The sequence below is a fragment of the Ahaetulla prasina genome, chromosome 4 (assembly GCF_028640845.1).
Source record: "Ahaetulla prasina isolate Xishuangbanna chromosome 4, ASM2864084v1, whole genome shotgun sequence".
In the NCBI taxonomy this organism is placed as follows: Eukaryota; Metazoa; Chordata; class Lepidosauria; order Squamata; family Colubridae; genus Ahaetulla; species Ahaetulla prasina.
In genome coordinates, this window is record NC_080542.1 from 84514973 (window position 1) to 84538720 (window position 23748).

Sequence of the window (23748 nt, forward strand, 5' to 3'; positions counted from 1 at the left end):
AATATTTCTGGACACGTTCAATTGTATTGATGTCAGAAATGTGGTGAGGGTTCCAGACAGGCGAGCTGTATTCTAGAATTGGTCTAGCAAATATTTTATATGCTCTGGTTAGTAGTGTAGTGTTTTTGGAAAAGAAGCTACGCAAGATTAGATTTACAACTCTTAGAGCCTTTTTTGCTATGTAGTTGCAGTGGGCTTTGGCACTTAGATCATTTGATATGAAAACTCCAAGGTCTTTAACAGGGTGGGGGTCATCTGTCAGGTAATGTCCATCAAGTATGTACTTAGTGTTTGGATTCTTTTTTCCAATATGTAAGACTGAGCATTTGCTGGTTGAGATTTGGAGTTGCCAAGTTTTAGACCAAGCGGGTCAAGGTCTTTTTGAATGGTAGATGTCTGTGGTGTTAAATAGTTTGACATTGTCAGCAAAGAGAACACAATAACTTGAGATATGGTCACAAAGATCATTAATGTATAGTATGACGAGTGTTGGTCCAAGAAGGCTGCCTTGAGGAACACCACTCTTGACAGGAACAGGATTTGATAGAGCATTGCCAATTTTGACCACTTGTTGTCTGTTAGACAGAAAAGCAGATATCCATTTGTGAAGGGGTCCTGAAATGCCATAGGATTTTAGTTTTAGGAGAAGTTTATCTTGTACTATTGAGTCACCTTTGCAGAAGTCTATGTAGATTGCATCTATTGTTTTGCCTTGATCAAGATTTGTAGTCCATATTTTCTGGACTATGTAGTCCATATGTTGTGGAGAAGTTGTAAGTTGCATGATAATTTTTTCCTGAAACCAAATTGTTTATTAGAGAGTAGGTTGTTAGTTTCTAAGTGTGAGGTAATGGATTGGTTGATGATTGATTCCATGACTTTGCAGGTGATGCAGCACAGAGATTGGTCTGTAATTTTCGACTAAGCTGGGGGTCTCCTTTTTTGAAGATTGGGATGACTGTGGCTAGTGACCAAAGTTTGGGAAGGGAACTGGTAGTGAAAGCTTTATCAAAGATTATGCTTAGGGGTTCTGGTATATTAGTGGAAAGTTTTTTAAGAAGTATGCACATAGTCCATCGGGTCCAATAGATAGCGATGGTTTCAAGTTATGAAGAGCTTTTCCAACATTATCTTCTGAGAAATCTATATGTGTTAAGTCATCATACTCGTTGCTGGTAGGTTTTGGGAATGTCGGATATGTGTCATCACTGTTAACAAAAACTGAGACAAAGAAAATGTTGAAGAGGTTTGCTTTAACTGTTTTGTCATTGCATTCTTTGCTGTTAGAATCTTTTAGTGGTGGGATGGATCTTGAGTCTTTAAGTTTATTATTAACAAAGTTATAAAAGGCACGATTGGAATTTGTGCGCAGAAGGTCCTCTTCTTGTTTGGTGTGGTAATTTGTGCATTCAGTTTTTATTTGGTTGCATATATTTCTGTAGCGGTTTTTGAAATTTGCTACATAGCCTTTTTTGTTTCTTTTCCAGAGGGATTTTTTTTTGATTGAAGCTTTTTTATTGATATGGCTAGTTTGTTTTTCCTGATCATGGTGGTCGTTTGTGGTACATATAGTTTAATGACTCTATTGATTTCAAGTAAGAAAACTCTATAGTGGTCTTCAGCGGTTATACAGGTTGTGAACAGATTTGCCAGTCCAGAAATGAAAGATCGTTGTTTATAAGATCATAGTTGGCTTTTTTGAAGTTGTAGTTAGGAATACTATTGTTATGATGATTAAAGTAAGGACATATATTGAGACAAAAGTCAATCATGCAGTGGTCATTGTTGGAAAAGGTTCTTTAATTTGTAGTCCATAAATTGAGTTTGAGTTGTTGCAGAAGATGAGTTCAAGGCAGTTGTTGAGTCTTGTATTGTTAGTTACAAGTTGTTCAAGACCTAGGTTTTTAACAGCGTAGTATGGATTGGATCAGTTGTACATTCATTAGTTATCCAGTTAATGAGAGGTAGATTTAGGTCACCCAGGAAGATGAGAGGATATGGGCAAGAGGTAGCCCATGTTAGTAGTGAGGTTAACATATTTGCATGGGTAATGTCATAGTCAGGGCTCTGTAGCATAGTAAGAATCAAGAGTGGTGTTAAGGGATAGGTCGCATACAATAGTTTCAGGAAGAGAAGTTTATCTTGTACTATTGAGTCACCTTTGCAGAAGTCTATGTAGATTGCATCTATTGTTTTGCCTTGATCAAGATTTGTAGTCCATATTTTCTGGACTATGTAGTCCATATGTTGTGGAGAAGTTGTAAGTTGCATGATAATTTTTTCCTGAAACCAAATTGTTTATTAGAGAGTAGGTTGTTAGTTTCTAAGTGTGAGGTAATGGATTGGTTGATGATTGATTCCATGACTTTGCAGGTGATGCAGCACAGAGATTGGTCTGTAATTTTCGACTAAGCTGGGGGTCTCCTTTTTTGAAGATTGGGATGACTGTGGCTAGTGACCAAAGTTTGGGAAGGGAACTGGTAGTGAAAGCTTTATCAAAGATTATGCTTAGGGGTTCTGGTATATTAGTGGAAAGTTTTTTAAGAAGTATGCACATAGTCCATCGGGTCCAATAGATAGCGATGGTTTCAAGTTATGAAGAGCTTTTCCAACATTATCTTCTGAGAAATCTATATGTGTTAAGTCATCATACTCGTTGCTGGTAGGTTTTGGGAATGTCGGATATGTGTCATCACTGTTAACAAAAACTGAGACAAAGAAAATGTTGAAGAGGTTTGCTTTAACTGTTTTGTCATTGCATTCTTTGCTGTTAGAATCTTTTAGTGGTGGGATGGATCTTGAGTCTTTAAGTTTATTATTAACAAAGTTATAAAAGGCACGATTGGAATTTGTGCGCAGAAGGTCCTCTTCTTGTTTGGTGTGGTAATTTGTGCATTCAGTTTTTATTTGGTTGCATATATTTCTGTAGCGGTTTTTGAAATTTGCTACATAGCCTTTTTTGTTTCTTTTCCAGAGGGATTTTTTTTTGATTGAAGCTTTTTTATTGATATGGCTAGTTTGTTTTTCCTGATCATGGTGGTCGTTTGTGGTACATATAGTTTAATGACTCTATTGATTTCAAGTAAGAAAACTCTATAGTGGTCTTCAGCGGTTATACAGGTTGTGAACAGATTTGGCAGTCCAGAAATGTAAGATCGTTGTTTATAAGATCATAGTTGGCTTTTTTGAAGTTGTAGTTAGGAATACTATTGTTATGATGATTAAAGTAAGGACATATATTGAGACAAAAGTCAATCATGCAGTGGTCATTGTTGGAAAAGGTTCTTTAATTTGTAGTCCATAAATTGAGTTTGAGTTGTTGCAGAAGATGAGTTCAAGGCAGTTGTTGAGTCTTGTATTGTTAGTTACAAGTTGTTCAAGACCTAGGTTTTTAACAGCGTAGTATGGATTGGATCAGTTGTACATTCATTAGTTATCCAGTTAATGAGAGGTAGATTTAGGTCACCCAGGAAGATGAGAGGATATGGGCAAGAGGTAGCCCATGTTAGTAGTGAGGTTAACATATTTGCATGAGTGATGTCATAGTCAGGGGCTCTGTAGCATAGTAAGAATCGAAGAGTGGTGTTAAGGGATAGGTCGCATACAATAGTTTCAGGAAGAGAAAGTTTATGTGCAACTTGAATGTTTTTTAGATTCAGTGACTTTTTGTTAAAGATAGCCACTCCACCACCTCTTCGGTTTTCATGATCTAATCGATAAACTTGATATTCTTTGTTTGAGACAATGGTGTCAGAAAGGGATGAGTTCAGCCATGTTTCACAGATAAATATGATATCAAATGTACCACTGTTTAACAAGAGGATAAATTCAGGTAATGTTTCTTGCATTTATCAATTTGCATTTGAGATCTGTAGTGATTGGTGTTGAAGAGGTAAGGGGCGTGCATACCTAGTTTTGGATGTTAGTTGGTTGGGGATTGTGTACAACAGGTAGTTGTATAGGTGGTTGAATGGGTGGATGGATGTTTTGGGAGGTGAGTGTTTGAATGTTGGGTACTTGACTGTTTATTGAGATGTTTGGTTGGATAGTTGGTTGGGTGGCTGGTTGGATGGTAGTTTGGCTGGTTGGTTGGATGGATTGTTGGATGGCTGGTTGGATAGCTGTTTGGATGGCTGTTTGGGTGGTTGTTTGGATGGCTGTTTGGATGTTTGGTTGGATGGATGGTAGGGTGATGGGTACTTGATTGAATATTGGGATGGCTGGTTGATTGTTTTGGGTGGTGGGGGGTTTGGAGGTGATTTTTTGATTGTAGGTTTTATTTTTTATGCAATCAGCATGGTAGTCAATGTATAGGTTGGATTCACCATTTTCTTGTCTTCATTTAAGTTCTGTGCGAAGTTCACGAGAACGTATCCGTTGTAGAAAAGATAGATCAGGACGTGATCTAAGTTTACTGTAGGCAGGGTTGGTTTTAGCAATTGAGTTTATAGTATAAATGAACTTACGTTTCCTGACCTCGTTTATGCATGTGACTCTACAAAATCTTGGTGCTGTTGATCCATCACTGTTTTTATATTCTGGTCCATCTCTGGAGACGTAATCATTTCATTTGGGGAGATGGTTGATGAGTTATAATTTCCAATGATGTTGTGAATCTTATTGATATCAGGTTCATTAGTGTTTTCTAGTCCAAATAATATTGCATTATTTATTTATTTTTTCTCTCTCCATGGCATCTCTGATTAGTTGGTTAGTAGTTATTTGTTGTTTAGGTTGTGTTGTAGTTATTTGTTGTGTAGGTTGAGTTGTAGGTTGTTGTTATGTAATGGTAGATGAGTTGGGAAGAGATTTAAATCATTTGAGTTTTCATTTTTTAGTGTTGAAATTTGTTCTATCAAGTTTGTGAAACTTTGTTCAATGACTGTTAGAATTTTTTTTCCTAAGTTTTGTTCAATAGTTTGTATTCTTTTTTCTAAGTTTTGTTCAATAGCTAGTAGTCTTTTATCTAACTTTTGTTCAATAGCTATTAATCTTGTTTCTAAGTTTTTATCAGCGTCGATGGTTGATCTGTTGGATTTTCTGGCTGGCATAATGATATTTCTTTGAGTTTTTATGTAATTGGTATTAAAGTAGTATCTTTCTTATTTCTTTTGTTTTATTTCACTTTTGTTCCAATTTTATTATTTTTATATTATTTTGTTTTATTTCACACTCTTTCCAATTTTATTATTGAAGAAGTATCTCTCACTTAATCAATTTTCTTTAATTTTTATCTCTCTCTCTTTTACTTTCACTGGCAGTCACTATGGTAATCACTATGGTAATGGTGGCAATCACTATGGTAACTGTGTAGATTCGGTGGGAAATTTAAAATGATGAGACTGGGCAGTTGAAGAAGCCTCTTTTAGCGTGGCTACAATGGTGGGAATTTCGAAAAGCCAATAGAAGCTGGAGTCTCCTCGGAACTCACCAGCCACAGCAGAACAAGTCAGCGGCTCGCTTCAGTAGAAGGAATAGAGTGAATATCCACTCAATCAGTGGGTGGTCTTGGTGGTGGCGGTGGTCGGCGGTGGCCAGCGGCTCAATCCCGGTGGCGATGGCCTCCCTGACTCTGGGAGGCAGCGGCTGCCTCAATCTCAACTCTGGCAGCCTCGGTGCCTCGACTCCATCAACTCCGGCAGCCACGGTCCAAGCGGTGGCCGTTGACTCGGGCAGCGATGGTGACTCCAGCGGCAGTGGTGATTCCAGCGGCAGGGTTAGCCTCAATTACGGTGGCGGCTGCTGATTCAGACGGCGGTTCAAGCGGTGGCTGTCGATTTAGGTGGCAGCAGCTGGCCCAGTTCCGCCGGCGGCAGCCTCCTTGATTCCAGCGGCAGTGGCAGACCCGGTGGATTTAATTGCGGCAGCAGCAGCGGCAGATTTTGAAGCGGCAGATCCAGCGGACCTGGAAGTGGCAGCAGAACCCGGCGGACTTGGAAGCGGCGGTGGACGGCCGAAAATATCAAAATCAAAAAAATTCAAAAGATTAACTGAAAGCCTCGGGGACTGCTCTCCTCAAGAGTTTTTAAAAGCTCTTTTACAGAGAGCGTTCCTCCGGGACAGCCTTGTTGGTCTCCATCTTGGCTATTCCAAGTTCCATGGAAAGAAGAAGCCCAAGTTGGCCCCCTCCCACTTCTCTCTCTCCGCAGCACATCTCTCCTCCTTCAGGTGAAGTCCCAAAGGACTCTGCCCAGAGACCAATGACACTCAAGCAGGGAGAATTCTCATTTGTTCTGCCCCTTGTTCTGGCCCCTCCCATCTCAAAAGTCCGAGGTAAACACTTCTTCCCCCCAGTGCAGAACTGCAGATTTTTCCTCTGGGGCTGGAAGCATCTGGCCAGACACACATGCATGTGAACATGCGGGCCATGCGCATGTGGGCCGCCAGCTGATCATTGTATGTGCACATGTGGCAATAACCGGAAAATTTGCTGGTGCACTGGACATCAGTGCACTGGTGCATTGGAAATCACATGCGTGCACTGGAAATCAGAAGTACCTTATCTGGCACATGCATGCCCCCTGGGGAGCTTCTCCTGGTTGTGGCCCTGATGAGCACATGCGCGCAAAGCATGAACGAAGTGCTCCCTTTTCGGTTATTTTTTTATGTTTTTATTCAGCATTCTTGATCTTTAAAATCACAATTACACTATTATAGCTTTCCATTATCAGAATTTTTTCTTAATTTCAGCTTATCCACAAGCCTATTAATTTATACATATATATGTATGTATATATATATAAAACCTCAGAAAACAAAAACCTCAGAAAACATATACATATATATATATATGTATATATATACATGTATATATGTGTATATATACATGTATGTATGTGTATATATGTATGTGTGTGTGTGTGTGTGTGTGTATACATACACTCATATATACATACATACATACACACATACATACATACAAACATACATACATATACAGGAAAAGCTCCAGGCCCAGACAAGATAACTTCTTCTTGCTTAAAAGTCTGTGCTGACCAATTGGCCCCCATCATCACCCATATTTTCAATAAATCACTAGAGATGTGCTATGTTCCTTCTTTCTTCAAACGCTCTACAATCATCCCAGTGGTGAAGAAGCCCACCATCAAGGAACTGAATGACTACAGACCAGTTGCTTTAACATCTGTAGTCATGAAAACCTTTGAAAGGCTAGTGCTTTCCTACTTGAAAACCATCACGGATCTGCTGTTAGACCCCTTGCAGTTTGCATACCGAGCAAATAGATCAACAGATGATGCTGTTAATATGGCTCTGCACTACATCCTATAACATCTTGAGTCTCCAAAGACCTATGCAAGGGTCCTTTTTGTAGACTTTAGTTCAGCATTCAATACCATTCAATACTATTCAATACCATCATTCCAGACATTCTTCTAACTAAGCTAAACCAGCTACAGGTACAGACTTGTAAGTGGATCACAAGCTTCCTAACAAACAGGAAGCAGCAGGTGAAGCTAAGCAAGATCACATCAAATACCTGTAAAATTAGCACAGGGGCCCCCAAGGCTCTGTGCTCTCCCCACTTCTCTTCTCTCTGTATACCAATGACCGCATCTCCAACGATCCATTTGTTAAACTACTGAAGTTCGCAGATGACACAACAGTGTCATTCGAGACAATGATGAATCCGCATATAGACGAGAGGTTGAACGACTAGCCTTGTGGTGCGACCAAAACAATCTGGAACTGAACACACTCAAAACCGTAGAAATGGTGGTAGACTTTAGGAGAAACCCTTCCATACTTCCACCTCTCACAATACTAGACAACACAATATCAACAGTAGAAACCTTTAAATGTCTAGGTTCTATCATATCGCAAGATCTAAAATGGACAGCTAACATCAAAAACATCATCAAAAAAGGACAACAAAGAATGTTCTTTCTGCGCCAACTCAGTAAGCTCAAACTTCTACAGAGGAATTATTGAGTCTGTCATTTGCACCTCTGTAACTGTCTGGTTCGGTTCTGCAACCCAACAAGAAAAACACAGACTTCAGAGGATAATTAGAACTGCAGAAAAAATAATTGCTACCAACCTGCCTTCCATTGAGGACCTGTATACTGCACGAATCAAGAAGAGGGCCATGAAAATATTTACAGATCCCTCACATCCAGGACATAAACTGTTTCAACTCCTACCCTCAAAACGATGCTATAGAGCACTGCACATCAGAACAACTAGACACAAGAACAATTTTTTCCCGAAGGCCATCACTCTGCTAAACAAAAAATTCCCTCAACACTGTCAAACTATTTACTAAATCTGCACTACTATTAATCTCCTCATCATTCCCATCACCAATCTCTTTCCACTTATGACTGTATGACTGTAACTTTGTTGCTGGCAATCCTTATGATTTATACTGATATATTGACCATCATTTGTGTTGTAAATGTTGTACCTTGATGAAGGTATCTTTTCTTTTATGTACACTGAGAGCATATGCACCAAGACAAATTCCTTGTGTGTCCAATCACACTTGGCCAATAAAAATTCTATTCTATTCTATTCTATTCTTATTTCATAGTTGCTTATTTTCATAATATATACAATATTTACATGTCTAGTACACTTGGTGCCAAAAGGGTTTGCCATCACTGGTATATGTGTTTAGATACATGTTGATAAACTGATGAACAAATACTACACTTGATCTTAGCCAGAAAGCCAAGAACAAAACAAAATAATTAGCAAATTTGAAATACTAAAAAAGGCAAAAATGAGTATTAAAAACTAAAAAGAAAAAAAAGTTGTTAAGTTTCCAACTTGCCATCTTTTATATATCTGCTAGTTTGCTATATTTACACGAGTTTAGGTCCCCTGAAAACGGATCTGTAGATTTGTCTATAGATTCACAGTCATCCAGATCATAGTTGTCTCAAAAGTGCTTTTTGAAAAGGCAGCTGGACTGTTTTTCCTGATGAATAGCTAATGAAGGTTCTTGAATGAAAAATGAAACATTTTCTTTTTTCTCAAAAAAAGAAACCATCCCTTTGAGACAGTCTATAAATTATTAAATTTGCTATGCTGCTTGATGTGTTTTATATATATGGAATGGTTCTTCTTAAATTTAGTTAAATTTCTATTATTACTGTTATTTTTGCCATTGCTATGTGTTTGCCAAGTTTCCAAGAATTCCCAATCAGATATTGTCAGAAATGTTTCTTTTTTCAATAGTGAGCATAATTTATTCATGTTCCTGTAAACATTTATTTCATTAAATTATGATATCGTGTTTCCCTGAAAATACAACCTACCCCAAAACTAAGTCCTCTCCCCCCCCCCAAATAATCCCTAATTAAGACCCACCCCAGGGTATACAAGTAAAAATTAAGCTAGGGTGGGAATGGGGATTGGAGCTGCCCTACTACTTACCTTCAGACAGTTGCAGCCAGGCGTCACATACCCCAACACTTGCCTTGCCAGCCCATTTCTTCTGTAGCCAGCAAGGCTTTCCTGAAGGCCTCTGCAGCCGATAACAGAGCTCCAGATCAATCCGGAGCACTGTTATTAGCTGCAGAGGCCTTCAGAAAAGCCTTGTTGGCTGCAGAAGAAGTTTCTTAAGGCCCCTGACACCGAAAAGGAGTCCGGGGGCGACACACACAAGTGATTCAGTGGAATACATCCCCTCTGAAAATAAGACTTGGTGCCTGTTTTGGTGGCAAAAAATGTAAGTCAGGGCCTTATTTTCGTGAAATACAGTATTTCTTATTAGTTTATTTTGGAATTATTAATAAATAATTATTAATGAAATTCCTAATAAAAAGAGTTATTTCATTTTTATTTTTATTTTCTGCATTGTGCACCGTATGTATTTCTGATGTTTTTGTATTTTTCTACATGTCCACCACATATGGTAAGACGTTTCTTCTACTTCCTGACGTCTGCAATGCCTATTATCTATTGTAAGATTTATTTATCTTAGATATTATTGATGGAGTAATATACCATCTGAAATAATGCTTCAATCCCTACAAACTACATTTTACAGACTCTCTTACCTCAGTGACTGCTATGAATTTATTCACCAATCAGGAAATTCCTGTAGTCATCTCAGCAAAATCAAAGTTTGAAGGCTGCCTTGATTTTAAAATAGGTTAGTAATATAGACCATCACTATTACTTTTATTTCAGTTTTATTTACATTAAAACTAGCACCACTTGAAAGAAAAGTAAAGATTTACTTGACATAGTTATTATGGTGAGTACATTTAGATTTTGAAGACACCAGAAGATAATTAGTTTTACTCTGCCTCAGGCATGAAAGTCAGCTGGGTGACTTTGGGCTAGTCACTCTTTCGAAGCCCAACCCCTTTCATGGAATTGGGTTATTGTGGAAAAAATAGAAGGAAAGAGTATTAGGTATATTTGCCATCTTGAGTTATTTATAAAAGTAATAACTCTTGGAATGTACAATGTAGATAAAAACAAGACAAATAATTTTATATAATAATATATATTGATTAGATTCTTGTAAAGTTATGTTTATATTAAATACAAACATTCTTAGTTTAAAGAAGGTGAATTTGAAGACTGAAGGCTTAAGAAATAGAGAAACGTGATTTCAGGGGAATAGAAATAGTCCCCGGAACATATAATTACTACATTAAATGAACTCTTAATAGAGTTATTAAGTTAATAGAAAAGCTACTAGTTTTCGCTCACACAAAAGTGGAAATCATGATGAAAATTTGTTTTAAGATATATTTTTCTTTCCAGGAATACCTTGCATTAGCCCAAATGATGCTGAAGTTGCTAAAAAATTGGGCCTTGCTTTTGCTGAAGTAATTGAAACACTTCCAGATGGCTCACAGAGACTGATAAACTCTGGAGAGGTTGGTATCTTAGTGTGAGTTTCTGCTTTATCTCCCCATTCTTCCATAATGCCTGCAAATAATTTGAGCATATTGTATTGTACTGTATCAGGCATTTTTTAAAACACGCAGAAGAGAATAATAAAAGACACTAGTTTAAATGCACACCTATATTAAATTATTCAGATTAAATAGCTTCCAAATTATGGAATATCTTTATGCTTCATTTGAGCATAGAAATAAGCCATGTAGAGAAAAAACACGAATTTTCTGAACAAGCCACAATTACTGGCTCTTGAGTTGTTTAGTGTTCATGACATGCTACTCGTTTTTAGATGGATTCAGGATATATCCACAATTGTGCTAGTAATGTAGATTTTATTTTGACCCTGGATATGTCCTGTAACACAGTTTTGCCAATCTGTCAGTGATGAAGTATCAAGCAGTAGCTGAAAAAGGCTGTGTTTTTTTAAAAAAAAAATACAGGCATTTATTTTTCATTGCCATGATAAGAAAACTTAACAGGTATGTTATCTCAAAGCAAATATTAGAACTATAGTATGAGTTAAGATGTACCAAATTTAGTAAAGAAAAACATGTTTACTATTCAGAACTTAGGAAATTTCTATGTTCACTACTAAGGTTTCTATTAAAATTTGAAGCTGCCGATTCTTCAGTTTTTAACTTCCCTTTGAGATAGAAAAATCTTCCCTCTGTCCCTGTATTAATTAAAATAAATCCCATCTCTTATAGTGTAGAAAATTAATTCAATTGTGAATACACACTTATTTATAATAGTGTGTACTTTATCTTTAATTAGATTAGTTGCTTGAAGTAGTTTGTTACAAAAATGTGATTGTTGAGTAAAGAAGCACATCTTTTGTTTTTTGTAAAACAGTTTACAGGTATGACTAGAGAAAAGGCATTAAATGCCATCACTCAGCAAGCCAAAAATAAAAATATAGGAGGATTCCTAACAAGTAATAAACTAAAAGATTGGCTGGTTTCACGACAGCGTTACTGGGGCACCCCTATTCCAATCATTCATTGTCAGAATTGTGGTACCGTTCCTGTACCTTATGACGACTTACCTGTGCAATTGCCCAACATTATTTCCTTTAAACAAAGAGAGGTGTCACCTTTACTTTCCATTTCATACTGGGTTAATTGCCCATGTCCAAGGTGAGTATGTTTTCTGTATATTTAATATTTTAATGTTTACATTCAAGTTAACTTTTCATATTATGCACTAACCTTTTAGGATTTGTGTTTCTTTCATGGTGCTGAATATTTAAGGGTTTTTAAAAAATATTCTGCCCTGAAATTTATTAGAAAATTTCATATTATTAAATAGTTCAGCTCAGTTAAAAAGAAACTAACCTTTACACATTATATCTTTGAACCATAGTTTGTCTAGGAGAAAATTGTTGACTACTGTACTGTTTTTGCAATTTGGGAGGTTAAACAGCTCCTAAAAAAAGGAAGAAATCTTTTTAAGAGTTTTAAATAAGAACCATTATTATCTTCTTTTTTATTATTTTAACTGTAGAAATTAAGATCTGCTTTCATTTATTTGCAGCAAGATATTACAAACACTTTAGAGTATCTAGAAAAATTGTATTTCCTGTATTTTCTCTTCAAGCATAGGAATCTAAAAGCTATTGCTTTGGTTCCAAAAACTGTCTCTGTTCTGCATAAGGGGCATTTGGATTAGAAAGGGATTTTATACAGGGCACATTTAAAATTCTTGTTTGTTTGGTATATAAGAATATACCATATTTTTCACACTATAAGAAACACCAGACCATAAGGCACACATTAGCTTTAGAAGAGGGAAACAACAACAAAAAATCTGCCTCTGCCTCCCAGTATCCATCCGGTATTTATCTGGCTAGTATCCTTGCAGCAAACAGCCTGGTCAGCTTCAGCACTTTATCTCAGCCCCAGCACATGGCTCGTCAGGGCTCTGCTCTGTTGTACCCACCACCAGTTAACTGAGCTGAGCTGCTGCCACCAGCAGGGAACGCTGGAGCCTTCCCTGCTAAACAGCTGATAGTCGGTTGGATCAGCCTCCCAGAATACCACCAATCAGCTGTTTTAGGCAGCGGGGATCGCCATCACCATTGCTGTTTGCCGCCATTCGCTGGTTGCTGTGGCGGCGAACAATAGGGGCGATTGGTAGCAGCTGCAATCCCCGCCGCCTAGAACAGCTGATCAGTGGTATTCCGGGTGGCTGATCCAACCCCGATCAGCTGCTTGGCAGCGAAGGCTCCAGTGTTCTTCAGCGGCAGCGAATGGTAGCAGCGGTGACAGGCGGCAGGGGTGACAGATGGTAGCAGTGATAGGCGGTGGTAGTAACAGGCAGCGGTCGCGGCGAATACCAACTGCACCAACCCCCTTCCCCCCACTGCGATATTCTCTCTATAAGACACACAGACATTTCCACCCACTTTTTTTGGGGGGGGGGGAGTGTGTCTTACAGTGCAAAAAATACTATTTCCGATTCAGAACATTGCATATTCATTGAGGAAATTAAATCTGTGCTTTTTAAAGCCATGAGCCATGAGTGGAAAAGACCAGAATCCTTGGGAGACTTTCTTCATCATGTGCATTATGGAACACTGCTCTCAGCAGAGCTGATATGATGAATTTGGTATTGTTAAGCTGCCTTGCCAGAGCTGTAAGTGATCTGAAACTATTCACACATCAGAACACAGAGGTAGTAAACCTGTCACTTTCTCTCGCAAAGAGGTTCTAAATAGATTCCTTCTGGTAATAAGGCACACCTCTGCATTGTAACTCCTCACAACTCATTTATTCATTCAGACACTGGCAATCTTGAGAAATTCTTATTTATCGTCAATAGCAGTCTTCCTTTAAAAACATAGCTAAAGTAAAAATGTTGCTGGACAATCTAGATCAGATATTTATCTTTTTAAAAAAATCATATTAGTGGTCCACGGGAATTAAAATTATGAATTTGGTGGTCCTGAGGGTTTGGTGGTCCCGGAAAATTTGGTGACCCCTGATCTAGATCATAGTAATTTTGTTGCAGAAGAGGATTAATCAGTGCTTAACTTGAAAAACAGATTTTTGGCCCTGATATTAACCTAGTTTGGGAAGAAGTAATAAAGTGTTCTTCTGAGCATTGTTGGGGGAAACTGTTCCTTGTTAAGAAATAGTGTTACAACTGTTGCAGGCTGTGTTTGCTATTACTTGCCCTTCATTACCTTAAAGGCTGCCTTTGCATTCTCATGGAATATCCCCCATTGTATCAATTCAGACTGCAGTTCAGAAATTGTATTAAACAACCTCCTACATGTCTTCCTCTCATGACTGCAAATTACTAAGTTGGTGAGGGGGGCAACACTCTTACCTCTTATCTAAAATTGTAATCTTCTTTTTTTGTAATTTTCTTTACTTCTTTTTTTGTAATTTTCTTTATGATTAATTGCCATATATCGAAGTGCTATTATTAATCCAGACAGAAACAGAGCAGAAACATAAAATGCTTTTTTCTTTTAATAGTAACTTGCTGTTTTTTTATGTCCAATGGTTGGACATAAGCCGTGTTATGTCCAACCATTGATCTAGCCATAATTTCTAAGATTTAGATGTTGGCATTCTCCTTCTTCCTATTAATAGAATTTTCTCCACAGAGTATGCTGTGACTCAGCATTTAGTGAAATTCAGCATTAGGGTTTTGAAGGTGTGCATGTGGGAAAGAGAGAATTATTTATTCAGGACCAGAAATAAGCTTCCAGATGCATCTAATTGTTCTGGCTGCAATAACATAATTTTCTTGCTGCTGGCCATGCTAATTGGAAATCATGGAATAATTCAAGATATATGGAGGCATCTTGTTGCCTGTCCTTTCCAATAAAAAGGATAGGTTCATATTAATTTAGCTGTACTTAGTTTCCATTAAAAATCCAATGGCAGGTGATGCTTGATTTAATACTAGGATACTAAGATGATTAATGAAGAGATTATTTAAGATTATCAAGACAAAATTAATTGATTATTAATGCTCTACGTGGCAGTGTTCTCAATAGACAGAGAGAACAAGAGGTAGAATATATCCTAGACCCAGTGCAAAGGATTTTTTAAAATGGAAAGTCTATCACATCTGGACTATTACAATGTGGTCTGCATTGGGCTGTCCTTGAAGAATATCCAAAAGTTTCAATTGAGTCAGAATTCAGCAGTTTGAACATTTTTACTCAAGCTTAGACATGTGCATGTGTTACTTCTGTTGTGGGAGCTGCATTTGCTGCCAATCTGCTTTCAGGTGCTGGTTAACTTCTTTAAAACTCTACATGTCTTGGAGCCAGGCTATTTGAGGGACAGCCTTTTGCCCTTTATATCCATTTAGCCCACCAGGATGGGAACGCAGAGTATGTTGCAGGTCACATCTGTTAGGATTGCACATCTGGGGGAGGCGGAGCTAACATCGCGGCAGAACAATGATTCCTCCATGGGCTCTATGGTGGTTTGCTGAGTTCTTCTTGTCAGAAGGTTCAAATGACCGAAACCACCTCGGAGGGGTGATGAAGAAGAGGGAAATCTCTGTAGAATATAAGGAGACCGCTAACTCCTTAGAGGACGCAGGGAAGCTCTCAAGCTGGTAAAAAAAAAAAGACAGACATTGCGTGCTGTCCAAGGCTGTGGCAGCCCAACCGTAGGAGAATGGAATGGAAAGAAGAAATTTTGGATAATAAAATACAACAATATTTGGAACAGTCTGATCTCCCTAAGGTACTGGATACAGTCACAGATATGTTAAACCAAAAGGGGCGTGGCCAGCATTGCTGCAGGACGGTGATTCTTGGGGCTCCTCGAGGATCCTGAAGATTGCTGATATTCCTGCCATTTTGGGGATCACTTTTTGGGATCATAGCTGTCCTGTAGAGACAGCGAAGAAAGGAGGCACAGATTGGCACGAACAGGGAAGTGGCAAATTCCCTGGAGTGCCGACACTAGCCTCTTCCATGGAAAGGCAACCATTGAGCTGTCACTACCAGGGGCGACCACGCTAAAAGATTGGAGAAGGAGAAGTGATCGAACGGAGGATTCTTACCAGAAAAGTGATTTGCCATCATATAGGTAAGAAGAAAAATTACTAAGGCTTGAAAGAAGTTTTTATTTTGAATCAGTGGCTAAATTGGCATGCGGAAGTACAAATAGAACGGGAAAAAATGGAACTTGGAAATTAAAGCCCCAGAAAAACTTTTCATCTGAATTTTAATTTGACTATGGAAGAGACTAAATATTAAAAGGAATAAAAAACTAAAAGAAAACATTGTTTACTAACAAAAACTTAAGTCAGGAAATGATAAATTTGATGGACTAATAATGGATACTTTGTAGCTGAAATATTTGTGAACAGGAAAGAACTATCTGCTGGAGGAAAGAAAGTATCAGAGCGTCTAGACCAGCATGGGAAAAAAGCATTGTTTGGACATCTGCTGTGAACTTGCAAGGAGAGGGAGCAGAACAGATAAATACTTATTGGAATATTTTAAAGACATACTGGGTGGACTCTTCCAGAAATAGAGAAGAAATAAAGAAGAAAAGAAAAAAAATATGGTCTTAAATTTTGGTTATAAATTGATTTAAAAAGTCTTTCCCTTTGTATTGGAAATATGGAAAATTGGGAGGAATTGTGGGAAATGCTTTTGGTGATCCGAGAGTCTGTGAAACATATGGCTGGAAAAGAAATCAGTGAGGAGAATACAAATGATAATATTGGGATTGATGGTGGAAAAGTAAAAATGAAGAGAAGGAAAGAAATTTTAAAAAAGAGAGGGGGAAAAATGAAAAAGAAAAGATTGAGAAGGACAATTAAAAAATGAAAAAGGTAGTGACAAAAATAGATGATTACACTGGGTTTAGCAGTGAAAGACGAAAGAGAAGTGGAGAAAATAGAGAAAAATTGAGGAGGGACATCAAAAGAGTGACAACTAGAGAAAAGTGGGAAAAAAGGAAAAAGAAGGGAAGAAACAAGAAAATGAAAGAAGGGAAGAATGGGAGGAAAATACTAAGAGAAGGGGTCTGGGAGAGACTGAAAGGAAATGGTTAGAGGTAGGAGAAAAACGGACAAAAGAAAAGAAATCAAAGTAGTGATAGGTTTGCTTCCTTATCTTTTCTTTGTGTGTGTGTGTGGGGGGGGGGTTAATGCATAAAATGAGGGATGATCAAAAATCCAGCAGAGGAAATTTGGAATGGTATGGTTTATTAATGAAGATAATTGAATTTTAAGATGCAAAATGGGATAAAATTGAAATGTTTGTAAATGATGTATATTGTTGGAAGAAAATAATAAGTATTGAATTTTGAATAGAAGTGTTATAAATGGAATAAGATGATGATAATGTTAAGGTTTAAAATATAGGAGAGGAGGTTGGAAAAATAAGTGTAATAATTAAGAGAATTGGGGATGTCTGGATATTAGAGAAATTGAAAATAGATGGAAGGGAGAAAGAGGGAGAGAGAAAAAAGAAAGGGAAGAGGAGGGGAGGGGAGGTAAGGTGAGGGAGATAAGTGTAGGAGAGAAGGTTAGAGGGAGGAAGTAGAGTGGAGGAGGAGAACGGAAAGGGAAGTAAGGAAGGAATAGGAGAGGAGGGGAGGTAAGGTGAGGGAGATAAGTGTAGGAGAGAAGGTTAGAGGGAGGAAGTAGAGTGGAGGAGGAGAACGGAAAGGGAAGTAAGGAAGGAATAGGAGAGGAGGGGAGAAGAAAGGAGGAATGAAGAAAGGAGGGAAGGAAAGGCGCGTAAGAAAAGGTTGCTGTGAAAGAAATGGAGAAATGACAACCCCGAAAATATTCAAAGAATAAAAATTGAAATAGTAAAAAGAAAAAAAGATAAGGAATGAAAGGGAATGAATATGAATAAAAATGGAAAAATTAGAAAACGAAGGGCGAAAAAAGATGTAATTTGATAAAATAAGCAAAGAAGTATTAGGAAAGGATAAAAAGGAGAATATATATATATGTTGGCAAAAATTGTAATTAAGAAAAATATATTTGAATAGCTTGAACTGTATAAGATAAGGTCACTACATTGTTTATGAATTGTGTTTGTGTGGAGGGGGCGAAACAAAAAAATCAATAAAAACTTGTACAAAAAAAAAAGATATGTTAAACCAACGCATAACTATGTTTGAAGGGACAGAAGCAATTAAGAGGCAGAAAAATAATAAAATGCCAGGGCCAGATGGATTACCGGCAGAATTTTATAAAAAATTAGAAGAGGTACTAAGCCCAGTGATAGTGGAAGTCTACAATGAAGTATTACTGGAAGTAAAAATACCAAACTCATGGTTGGAGGCAAACATTACACTTATTATTATTATTATTTATTGAATTTTTATACCGCCCTTCTCCCGAAGGACTCAGGGCGGTGTACAGCCGGAGATAAAATACAAAATATGTACAATTAAAACAAATTAAAACATATCAAAATTACAAAAACGGCTAATAATTAAAATTAAATTTAAAATATTTAAGAATATTAATAAAACCCCAATTTAAAATCAAACTATTATGCCAGTCCCGCTTGAATAAATAAGTATGTTTTTAGCTCACGACGGAAGGTCCGAAGATCAGGCACTTGACGTAGGCCAGGGGGAGTTCATTCCAGAGCGTCGATGCTCCCACAGAGAAGGCCCTACCCCTGGGGGCCGCCAGCCGACACTGTTTGGCAGACGGCACCCTGAGGAGACCCTCTCTATGAGAGCGTACGGGTTGGTGGGAGGCATAGGGTAACAGCAGGCGGTCTCGTAAGTACCCCGAAAGATGACTTAGATCTAACACGCATAAAGAACTATAGGCCAATATCTTTATTGAATGCAGATTACAAAATATATGTTTCAATAATAGCAAAGAGGCTAAAAATATATCTATAAATCCAGACCAGAATGGATTCTTACCAAAAAGACAGATTAAAAATAACATAAGAATGATTTTAAACACACTGGAATATTATGAGATGCATCCCGGAAAACAAATGGCATTGCTGTTCTTAGATGCACAGAAAGTTTTTGATAACGTTAATTGGCAATTGTCACAATTAGAATATATGGACTTTGGGGAGGAATTTATTAATCAGAGCTGTAAACAATCAGCAAGAGTGATAGTTAATGAAGACACGACTGAGAAATTTGACATAAAAAAAGCACAAGATAGGAATGTCCACTGTCCCCATTGCTATTTATATTGACGATGGAAATGTTAACTAGAAATATCCGAAAAGAAGAAGAAATAAGAGGAATAGAAATTTAAAAACAACAATACAAATTACAGGTATTTGCTGATGATTTGGTTTTTATATTAGAAGACTCCTTAGAGGCTGGACTGAAGCTTATTCAAAAATAGAAGAATATGTGGGTAGCAGGACTAAAAATAAATAAAGATAAAACAAAGATCTTAGTTAAGAATACTACAGACACACAAAAATGGAAGAGGTGAGCAGGTGGGCGTAGGAGGGTGGGGCCAACCAGGGGTGATTACTATCGGTTTGGCGAACCAGTCGGATTTTATCCCTGCTTAAGTATACAATTAACAGCGAAGTGTGCAACAATTAAAGAGGATTACTATATGAAATTACTGAGGCAAATTAAACAGGATTTGGAGAAGTGGAAGGATCTACAACTTTCACTGTCAGGAAGAATAGCAACCATAAAAATGAATATCTTGCCAAGAATTCTATACCTATTCCAGACTATACCAATAAAATTGGGGAAAAAATATTTTGATGTGGGGGAAGAAAGCAAGGATAAGTGTGAAAATGTTGCAGAAAACTAAAAAAGAGGAGAGGGTTTGGACTACCAGATTGGGAATTATATTACCAGGCCTCAGTGCTCACGTGGGTGAGAAAAAGGATCAATCTGAGATATATAAAACTATAAATGTTGGAAGAGCATAATCTTCAATTAGGCTGGCAAGCCTTTCTTGGGTATGGTAAGAACAAAATACATAGTTATTTCCAGAGACATTATATTAGAAATGCATTGTTATCTGTTTGGCTTAAAACAAAAGAACAATACTATTTGAAAATTCCAATCTGGCTTTCTACGATGGAGGCACTGGTACACTCTAATATTGTCAATATGGGAAAAATTGTAAGATACAATGACATTTTGAATGGTGAAGGGGAATTAAAAACTAAACAGGAACTCAGTAGGCAAAGAATAGAAATTTCATGGTGGCAAATGCAAATTCAATCATATTATGAAAAAGATGCAAAAATGCAGAGCTTTAATCAGGGATGAAATCTAAAAATTTTCCCTACCGGTTCTGTGGGTGTGGCTTAATTGGTGGGCGTGGTTTGGTCAGATGACTGGGTGGGGGTGGCCAATAACAATAAATAATAAAAATAATAAACAAAGTAAAAAAAACCATAAAAGTTACCAAAAACCAACTTTCACACTTTACACACACACAACACAACACAACTGACTCACACACAGTCAGCTTGTGTTGTGCCTCGCTCGCCCCCCGCTCCGCAGCCGGGCCCCTCTCGTCTCCTGCCGGACACTGATAGTGCAGAAGAATGTCCTGGCATGCCTCCAGCCCCCAGTCCTGGCACCATGCCCGGACAAACGGAGCAGCTGGGCCCCTCCCCCATAGCATGTGAGCCTGGGGAGTGTGAAACCAGTCACGAGCTGGAATTACCAGCAGCTGTAGGCTGGAGGGACCCACGCTTCCGGAGAGTGGAGAGGCGACCTCAGCAAAAGGAAGGGAGGGGCAGGCCTGGATAAGTGCTGAGTCATGGAGCCACACCCCATGGCCTATATAAAGGATCTGCTTTCTGGCATTCTTTGAGTCAGGCAAAGTCTAAATTGGATTGCTGAAGTCACATCCTGGTCTCCTGCCTGCCCTGAGTACTCTGACAGAACTTTGGCAAAGCTGCAGAGGCATGCTTGATACGGACTTCCCCGACCCGGCCGTCAGAGGAGGAGTGGGACACGACAGCTTGCCTCCAATCAATGTTTAAGAAAATGAAGACCCAACTCCATCAGTTTGAAGAGATTGGTAATTTTTACTAAACACATCAGATTGCAATGAAAGCTAAGCCAGAACTGAAAGTAATTATCACTTCACAAAGTATTTACTCTCTTGAACCCTCCTCCCTCCAGAGTTCAAGCCGTCATAGTCCAATGTCCTCTTCCTCCTTGGCCATGTATTGTTTCCCTTCCGATGTTCTCCCTCTGTCAACCTTCTGGATGGAATGTGAAGCAGGCAACTCCTGTTACATTCACGCACCAAATCAATTCAAACGTCTGTTTGAAAGACTATCTCCTCCTCCACCTGAAATGACAGCCGAACACTGGCAACAGTATAAACATCCCCCCTCCCTCATAAATCAAGTAAGACATTCAACAAGAAGAAAATCCTTAACAAAGTAATAAAACAGTAAAACACTCCAATAGGTAAATAAAAAAATAAAAGCAGAGGCTGACATTCAGCCCTCCTTCGAAAAAAGGACATTAGTCCTGGAAAAGAAAAAGAGAAATGTTAGGGTTTATCAGTATATTTGTTATAAAATTGTGCTAGTTTTTTGGGGGTGCGAACATGTTCTTTGTTAACCCATTCTGCTTGTGATAGCGGAAAGTGTTTCCAAGCTACCAAATATTGGATTTTATTTCTATATTTTCCAGAGTCTAGAATTTCCTTAACTTCAAAATGTTGTTCCCCTTGTATGAGGATCGGTACTGGGGGCTTAGTAAGGTTAGCCCTAAGCGGGGGATGCTTGTTCAGGTTTCACTAAGGTAACATGGAAAACTGGGTGAATTCTTCTCAAAGTTTTTGGTAGTTCTAGTTGGACAGTCACTGGATTAATGATTTTCACAATGGGGAACAGGCCCACATATTTGGGTGCAAGCTTTTTTGATTTCTGTGTAGTTTGCAAATATTTAGTGGACGAGTAAACTTTATCTCCTTCTTGGATTTTTTTTTTCTGGAGCTCTCTTTTTATCTGCTTTTTTCTTGTGTGCACAGTGTGCATCATTTATTGCTTTGCGTGTAATTTTCCATGTACTTTGCAATTGCTCTATCCATTTGGCCAGTGATGGAATCGATGGTTTTTCTTCAGGGAATTCAGGAATGGGGGCAAATTCTTGACCTGAAGCCACTTTGAATGGGGTGAACCCAGTACTGCTATGAACAGAATTATTGTAGGCTATTTTAGCAAAAGATAATAGGTCCGCCCAATTATCTTGTTGATAATTAATGTAACATCTTAGATATTGTTCCAGTACCGAGTTCGAGTGTTCACAAACCCCATTAGTTTGAGGATGGTGGGCGGAGCTTAATCCTTGGGCGGAGCCTATTAGTTTCAAAAACTTTTTTCAAAATTGGGAAGTGAACTGCACCCCCCCGGTCTGAGATTATCCGTTCCAGAACTCCATGTAGTTTGTAGATGTGTTGCACAAACAGCTTCGCCAAAGTTTTTGAAGAAGGTATTTTAGGACATGGGATGAAGTGTACTTGTTTGGAGAACAGGTCCGTGACTACCCATATCACTATGTTGCCTCCACTCTCGGGCAATTCTACTATGAAATCCATGGATATTTCCTTCCATGGGGCTCCAGGCCGGGCTACTGTTTGAAGCAAACCAGGAGGCTTTCCTGGCGGTCTCTTAGCTGCTGCACAGTCAGTGCAACTTGCTATATAAGTTTCAATGTCTTTTTTAAGTCCTGGCCACCAAAATTGCCTTTTCAGGAGATGTAATGTTTTCATGAATGCAAAATGTCCCGCCATTTTAGCATCATGGCAACGTTGAAATATGGCCTTCCTCAGAGATGCAGAGATATACAACTTTGCCCCCATCCAAGCCAGTCCATTGCGAAGAGTGCACTCATGTGAATGGGCTAAGAACCAGTCATCCTTATTTAAGGCTTCCTTCAGCAACTTGGTGAGATCATCTAGTAGGGCTGCATCGATTTGTGCTTGGGTATGGGTAATTGCCGGAGCAGCTAGTTGTTGAACCGGGAGTATAGGGCGGGCCACTTCCTTACGAGCACTATTGTACTGAGGTAAATGGGAAAGGGCGTCCACCAGGAAGTTCTTTCCCCCAGGAATGTATCGCAAGGAAAAATTAAAACGGTTAAAGTATTGGGCCCATTGAGCTTGCTTTGGCGATAGTTTTCTGGGAGTTTTTAGGGCTTCTAAGTTCTTATGATCAGTCCACACCATGAAAGGGTGTTTGGCCCCCTCCAAGAATTGTCTCCATGTTCAGAGAGCCCAGTGCACTGCAAAAGCTTCTTTCTCCCAGGTGGCCCATCTCTGCTCTGTTTCAGTGAGTTTACGAGATGTGTACGCGCATGGTTGAAGCTCACCTTTAGCATTGGTTTGAAGTAAAACTGCTCCGACTGCTATATCACTAGCATCTGCTTGAACCACAAATGGGGACTCCATGTCAGGGTGCTTGAGGACCAGTTTGGCGGGAAACAATCGCTTCAACTTGTCAAAAGCGGCCTGACACTCCATTGACCACTCCAGTGGTAAGGAAGGTTTGGGCTTAGGAAGGTTTTGTTTTGAGGAGATTGGTGATTGGCAGGGCAATGTCAGCAAACGAGGGAATGAACTGGCGATAGAAGTTAGCAAAACCCAGGAAAGTTTGTAACTGTTTGCGGGTTCAAGGGGGTGCCCACTCTAGTACTGTCTGGACTTTTGCAGGGTCCATCTCCAAGCCGTCAGAGGAAATACTGAATCCCAGGTAATCGATTTTCTTTTGATGAAATTCACACATAGACGATTTTGCATAAAGTTCTGTGGCCAGTAATTTTTTAAGTACTGCTCTTACTAGCTTCACATGCTCCTCCATGGTCTTTGTGTAGATAGGTATGTCATTAAGATAAACAAGGACCCCTTTAAACAAATATTCATGGAGCACTTCATTTATTAGTT

At 38.6% G+C, this 23748-nt stretch overlaps 1 protein-coding gene across 16 annotated transcripts in view; it reads left to right on the forward strand.

The window, feature by feature from the left end:
- The window catches only part of LARS2 (leucyl-tRNA synthetase 2, mitochondrial), a 344490-nt gene that overhangs the window by 151434 nt on the left and 169308 nt on the right, over positions 1-23748 (forward strand). For all 16 annotated transcript variants that reach the window (XR_009155147.1, XM_058183693.1, XM_058183694.1 and 13 more), the window contains 3 exons: positions 10016-10120; positions 10744-10859; positions 11737-12020. Coding sequence is in view for 15 of the 16 variants with exons in the window: in XM_058183693.1 (XP_058039676.1) it covers positions 10016-10120; positions 10744-10859; positions 11737-12020 (505 nt within the window). In the remaining variant the exon portion in view is untranslated. The remainder of the gene's footprint in view (positions 1-10015; positions 10121-10743; positions 10860-11736; positions 12021-23748) is intronic.